Below are 6,975 nucleotides of genomic sequence, written 5' to 3'. Positions count from 1 at the left end.
AACTTTTGTTTGTTTGTTTGTTTTAGTCAGCAGTTCACATGGGCCAACCAAAAACGATTCCCAAATGCTGCTGGCCTGGGGCCTTCTTCCTGTGAGATTTTATATTTGCGCGATCCAAGTCAGTTCAAGCGAACTATGTCCAACCAGAGGACAGCGACTCCAGCGAGCAATGAGGCTAAATTAAAGGCTTAGGCAATACGTCTCTTTGCTAAAAAGAAAAAAAAGGGGCCTCTGAGAGACAGTACACAGGAAAAGGCTTAGCTGGGGCCCACTGAGTCCAACCTCCAGCACCCCTAGAACTTACATCCAGGTGTAACTCACCCCCCACAACAACCAAACCCGATGACTTATTTTTTTTTTCTACTCCAGAACACAGGAAAAATGAAGAAACTGAAGTTAATCTATGTGGTGTATTTGCATACTTTTACAAACAAGACAAATTAAAACAGAAACATTCGGCATTTAAACCTGATTAAATATTTAGTTCAGTCCTGAGCTTTTGATATTTAATACAATACAGATAAAGTGATAGGAAAAAAAAACCCCCAAGATATTAAATTTATTTGATTTGCATGCTATAGAGTCAGCTAAGCTTTGTTCATTTTGGCTAGCAATTTTCTTTTTGTACCTGTAACACTTGATTTCTGATATACAAAATTGTAATAACATACTGGTAATTCAAACTTGAGAACTAAATATTACATTCTTTTTACCCTGTGCGGAATAAATTCTACCTTTTTAAAAATAGTATTTATAATATTAAAATTCATATTTGCCCGTATGGTTTTGTGATCAAGTTATTAAAAAGGTTTGTCCTTGTGAATCACTGGGGCTAGTACAAAAATGATAGGACTGTTAAAAGCTGCCTATAAATACACAAACACTATTGTTGATTTCTAAAGTGTGGAAAAGGATTATATTAAAATACATTGGTCTCTCGTGTTAGAAATGAGCACATCGTGTAGAATAGACCCAAAAGCATCGTGGTCAGAACGGTTAACTGCCTGCCCGAGATAGAGTTTAAGCTGTCACACCTGAAACTTTTTGTATGACGAAAGGTAAGAGCGAATCTGATGAAGTTTTATAAAGCTGTCAATAGAGAGCCTCTTCTATGTCAAACACTTACAATGGCCAGAACCAAACTATATATTAAACAGAACATAAATAAGACCGTAAATAAATAAATGAAGAAAATAAAATCGTACGGTACAGCTACACATAATTGTATAAACATTTTTATGGTCGAGATTAAGAAGCCGCAAACAGCTGGCCTTCCTTCACCTCTACATTAAATAAGCTTCTGTCTTTCACATTTGACCTTGACAAGGATGAATGGATGGGACTCTCGCTTTCCCGAGTCAGGGATCAGAAGCGACAGCCCGCTCGCCAGGCTGGTTCTGCTGAAAGTGGTCTCACATCCGGTGAGAGCTGCAAATCCATTTGCACATCGGTGGCGGGGACACTTAGGAGCAATAGCGAATGTTCTAGGCTTAGAAACTGCTTCGTCTGGATCTTGGTTCTGATCAAAGGAACCTTTCCAAATAGGCATCGTTGCTTTGAAGAAAAAAAAATTTTTTTTTTAAATGCACCAGTAATAAGAACTCTATCTTAGGAAGAGAAGTATTTGGCGCTGGTTGTTTCCTTCCCTTTTTCTTTTGAAAGGGTGCACTCCTTGAAGGTGGTTTTTGCGTTAGAACCAAACAAGACCTCCCTCCCCCTCCAACGCAACTTGAGCTTGCTCTTCGAGCTGCCTGACCACACACTGCCTCCTTGAGTCCAACAGCCTGGGACTCTGACAACGACTGACGCAAGGAAACGCTGGTCTCCAGGGGCTGAAGAGACAGGCCAGCCCGGAAGGCGCTTGCCTTGCACGCTGCTCACCCACGTTCAATTCCCGGCATCACACACGGTCCCCGAGCACCTCCCGGAGCACAGCGCCAGGAGTAACCACTGAGCACTGCTGGGTGTGCCACCACCCCCCAAAACTTTTTTTTAAAGCAAAGCAAAGCAAGGCTTTGTCCAGGTGGCTCGAAGTTGTCTCCACAGAGTGGGAACGGGCAGGTGGCTGTTCCACAGGGAGGTTGCTTGGGCCACGTCCTGGCTGGCATCTGGTCCTCCAGAGTTATTTCTCTCAACAAACGGCCTTGCCTGTTCTCTGCAACCAGGCTCCTCCCTCTAAGGGGGCCAGGGTGGGGGTGGGGCTCAGGCTGACTCCAGAGGTCTGTCTGGGGGTGGCCTTTCTCCTCAGACCTTCTGGGCGACTTCGATTCATCCCAGATGGTCTTTCCTCCCCCTGAAAGGTTCTACCTGAATCTCGTGGGTGATGGCCCTTGGCCGCTCCCATCCTGTCTGAGCCGGGGAACCCAGGGCACCCCCCCAACTTTGCGTCCCAACTCCGGGCCACTCTCTGCTAGGGCAAGCTGGAAACTCTCCCGGGACACTGCGCTCCAGAGCGTTTATTTTGGTGTTTGTGGGGAAGCTGCCCTGAGGGCCGCCCGGCCCCCTTGCTCTTGGTGTGTTGTCAGCCCATCAGAGCTTGGGGTCTGCCTCTCCCGACCACCACATACGGACAAAATGGAAACCCAGGAGACCCAGGTTCCTGGCCAGGCGCAGACGAATGCGCGCGTGGCTTGGGTCCATGCATGGAAGTGGCCGGCCCGTGGGGCATGTCCTGTCCTGCTGCCTGTCCCACCCGCCGTGGGAACGGGCCCAGCCTGTGGTGAGGGTGTGTGCCCAACCACCCACTTCCCCATTTTTGGGGGGTGGGGGGAACCGGATGAACCCACTGTGGTTTTCTGATTTCTTTTCTTTTCCAAGCATGTAGGGATTACATTCGAGTCACTTTTACAAATGAACGAGTCTCCACCGGACGTGAGATTGAAGCTCTTTTCGGAGGGGCCAGGCTTGGTCCCGCCGCCCCGGGGGCCGGCCCGTGGGCGCCTCACACGTCGTCTGCAGGCAGGGCAGGGATGCTGATCTTGGCCCGGGTGAAGTAGGCCATCTTCTCCCTGCGGGGGACACATGGGTGGGTGCTGCAGGACCCCGAGAAGCCCTGACCCCGCTGGCTCGGGGCCAACTCTGGGGCACCCCGGGTCAGATCATGTCTGGGGTCAAGGGCGACATTCAGGGGGATTTCTCGGGACTCCCCCCGCCAAAGTGCCTGCAACCCAGGAACCTCCTTCAAAATCAGCAGCTGCTGGAAGAGGTGGGGGGGGGGAGGGGGGAAGGGCGTGTGACAGGCCAGTCTGTCCGGAACCTGCATCCAGGATGGGTTCACACGGCACCTTGTGAGGCCGGTGTAGACGAAGAGAGGTGAGGTGTGCAGACAAGGGAAGGATGACGAGGAAGAGAGAAACCCTCGAAAGAGCGAATGCAGGCTCAGGGCACTGAGGGATGTCCTGCACCCGGAGTCTGCCCTGCGCCCCCCATTCGCACCCCCAGGGCACGTGCAGACACATCTCCCAGACCCGCCCCCGCTCTGCCCTCACTCTCAGATGGGGGGTGCTCTGGGGAACGCCCCCCACCCTCAACTTCCGCTCTTCCCCCTGAATCGCCACTTGGCCAGGCCTCTGCCCCCTTGTGCAGCCGCTCTAGGGAACCTTTACCCTGCACACACCCCTACCCCCCCCCAGACCTCCCCACCCACCCCTGCTCATCCCCCCTCTTCCCGTGTTCTCTCCCCTCACGGGGTGGGGGGGGGAATCTCAGTGAGGGTCCCCCAGCCACGCTCCCCAAGACCACCCCGTGTCTGCTCTGGTAACTCCCCCTCGGAATCCCAGAGCTCCCGGGGTGCTCACGGCGCAATCACCCCCCTGCTCACCTGAAGGACTGCACCTCGCGGGGCACGTTCTGGCTCTGCTCCCGGAGGCAGCTCACGTCCTTGGACACGCGGCGCATCAGCCTCTCGGCGCTCAGGCCGTGCTGCTGCTCCTCCTGTGCCTGCTCCGCCTGAGAACGGGGGAGAACACAGAGGTTCTGGGGCCTGAATAAAAGCCTGAAAGCCTGGAGGGCTGCCTGGACGCAGAGGCACTCTTCTCGCCACCAGTGGGCAAGCTCCAGGCGTGAGTCACAGCCCCAACCCGGACAGATCTCAGAGCCCGATCAGTTCCCATCAGGAAATTGACAGGGCAAACCCCTCGAGGAGGCCAGAGAGAGTCACAGCAAGAAGGTCCAACGCTTTCCAGGGTCCCTCCGCTGGCGGGGGCAGGCGCTCGCACTGCCCTTGGCCCGTGGCCAGCCCAGGCGGCCACACGCTGTGGCGTCCAGGAGGGCCGAGGAGCCCTGGGGAGGGGGCCGAGGCTGGTGCCCTCCACAGCGGGCTTTGGAGAGGAGGGGCCGACCTTACTCACCTGCTTCTCGGCCTGCTTCAGAAGCTTCTGGAAGCGCTCGTCGTCCAGCACCCCGGGCGGCAGGTCGGTCTGGCCCTGCGCCTTCAGCTCCTCCAGCTTCTGCCTCAGGCCGCGCAGGGCCTGCAGCTCGTCGTTGAGGCGGCTCTGCCGGGTGAGGGAGGCCGCCAGGTCCAGCTCCAGGTCCAGCGACGTGCGCGCCGGCCGCTCCTGCGCTGCTCTCCTCAGCACTGGCTGGCACACGGCCTGCGGCGGGGAGACCCTCAGGCAGGGGGGCCACGAGCCCCTCGCTCCCGAGCCCAACTCCACACTCCTCCTAAGCCCTCACTCCACACTCCCCATGAGCCTCTCACCCCACACCCCTCCCAAGCTCTCACCCCACACTCCCCGAGCCCCTCACTCCACACCCCTCCTGAGCCCCTCACCCCACACCCCTCCCAAGCTCTAACCCCACACTCCCCCTGAGCCCCTCACTCCACACCCCTCCCGAGCCCCTCGCCCCACACCCCTCCCAAGCTCTCAACCCACACTCCCCCTGAGCCCCTCACTCCACACTCCCCCTGAGCCCCTCACTCCACACCCCTCCCGAGCCCCTGACTCCACACCCCTCCCGAGCCCCTGACTCCACACCCCTCCCGAGCCCCTGACTCCACACCCCTCCCGAACCCCTCACTCCACACTCCTCCTGAGCCCCTCACTCCACACCCATCCTGGAACCCTCACTCCACACCCCTCCCAAGCCCTCACTCTACACCCCCTCCTGAGCCCCTCACTCCCACCCCTTACTCCCGATTTGTGGGGTCCATCAGCCTTTGCTCTGAGGCGGTGCAGATGCTCCTACTTAGCCTGAAATGTGGGCGACTAGTCAGGGAGAGGGGGTGTGTGGGGTAGAAGCCTGTGTGCTCCCTGGGGCTGTGCCTTTGGGGGTCTGTCCCTCCAGTGCACCTGAGGGTGGGTCCCCATGCTCTTCTACCCCACCGGCTATCTGCTTTACTTTCTCGTTCCTTGTGTGGTGGCCTGCATGCATTTGCGTGCTGAAACACCCACTGAACCCTCATCGCCCGCAGCTTTTCTCCCTTTGAGGGGAGGGACATGGGGTCTCCTGGCTTGGCACCAAAGCCCACCCCCAAGGGCTGGGGGGCCGCTGGGGGCTCTCCGGCAGAGCGCACCCTCTCCCCGCTGTGCCCTCCGGAGCAGCCTCTCCTCCTGCTAAAGTTCCTCTAGTGAGTCAAGGAAACACCTGCCTTGAGCTTCCTGCGCATGGGGACCTGAGCCCTGCCCGGCCTGGGCTTCTCCCTGGGGAAGGAGCCGGTGTGGGTGCCGGGCACAGGGTCTAGGTGTGGACTCGAGGCCGAGGCCCTGCTCCACTGAGCTGCAGCCACGCTCAGGACTCACAGCCCAGGCCTTCATGGGACGAGGGGGCAGCGTGTCCCCCCAGCACCGCCGTCACTGGCCAGGTGTCCCTCTAGCTCCATTCACTGGCAGTGAGTCCCTCCAGCCCCATTCACTGACCAGCGTGTCCCCCACTGGGTCAAACCCGGAGGTGGAGCACGGGGAGCAACTCCTGTCTCCGGAAGGGACTCGGGTGCTCGAGGGGGCACCTACCCTTTTGACTCTCAAGCTCCGCCGCTCCGTGGAGTTCCTCACAAACAGGGACTTTTTCGCCAGGGTTGAGCTGTCACTGTCGCTCCGATTTAACTGCCGGTAACAGAGGGGAAGAGAGAGAGTCACCAGGGGACGGAGGCGAAGGGAGAGGGAGACGCACAGAGCGACGTGGGAAGTTTATTTCTCTCAAGGAAACCCTCACCCAAAATCGGGGGGGGGGGGAGCGGGGGGTTTCAGCAGGAGGACAGGGACAAGGACGGATCCCAGAGAGACAGAGCAAGGGGGCCTGGGCTGGATGCAAGGCCCAAGTCCCTGGCCTTGGGGTACAAAAGTAAAGTGGGGGGGCGGCTGGGGGGAGGAAAAAGGGAACGGGAAGTGACACACAGGCCGAAGGAGGGAGTACTGGGCACTTTGGTAGGGATGGTTCAGTCACTGGACATCAAGACCACAAATGTGAACAGTATCGTGCACATCTGACCGAAAACAATGACAGCAATAATGAAAAGTAGTTTCAGAAGAAGAGAGAGGATTCCTCCAAGTAAGTTTTCCCCTGCTCTATAGACTTTTCTGGAACAAGGGCTGAGCTCATTCATCGACGAACGCCAGCGTCCAGAATGGGTTTGGTAAGAATATCCATGAAATGAACAAACTCCGAATTCCGAATCCATCCCTCTATCCCATTCTACAAGGCGGAATCTCGATGCCTCTCGACCCTCATTCTGTAAAACGCTGGCGAATCCCACAGTATTCTTCCAGGGGCTTTTTTTTTTTTTTTTTTTTTTTGGTTTGTTAGGTGGTTCTAAAATCCAATTCTCGATGTCCATTTTGGCAGCTGTCAAGCCTGATCCGTCCACAGCCGAAACACACGAAGCTGGATGCGGCTGGGACCTCCCGAAAACTCCAGACGGCTGGGTCCAAAGGCGCCCACAGTGGCCCTTCACAAGCCACCCGCATCCAAGTGACCAAGAGGACATCAGGGCCGCACACACCCCAACTGGTGGCATCATGTGTGTGCGTGTATCTT

The 6,975-nt window shown here is 56.4% G+C and overlaps 1 protein-coding gene across 1 annotated transcript in view; it reads right to left on the bottom strand.

Annotated features, from left to right (window-relative positions):
- Positions 1-391: 391 nt before the first annotated feature.
- The window catches only part of WWC2 (WW and C2 domain containing 2), a 132,709-nt gene continuing 126,125 nt past the window's right edge, over positions 392-6,975 (bottom strand). Inside the window, exons 20-23 of the mRNA XM_056114038.1 lie at positions 5,952-6,044; positions 4,350-4,592; positions 3,821-3,948; positions 392-3,008 (exon numbers count right to left, since the gene is read on the bottom strand). Coding sequence (XP_055970013.1) covers positions 2,942-3,008; positions 3,821-3,948; positions 4,350-4,592; positions 5,952-6,044 — 531 coding nt within the window. The 3' untranslated portion in view covers positions 392-2,941. The remainder of the gene's footprint in view (positions 3,009-3,820; positions 3,949-4,349; positions 4,593-5,951; positions 6,045-6,975) is intronic.

This window comes from Sorex fumeus, unplaced genomic scaffold, assembly GCF_029834395.1.
Source record: "Sorex fumeus unplaced genomic scaffold, SorFum_2.1 ptg000024l, whole genome shotgun sequence".
Lineage (NCBI taxonomy): Eukaryota > Metazoa > Chordata > Mammalia > Eulipotyphla > Soricidae > Sorex > Sorex fumeus.
Note: the sequence above shows the minus strand (reverse complement) of the source record. Positions and strands in the feature narration are given on the sequence as shown.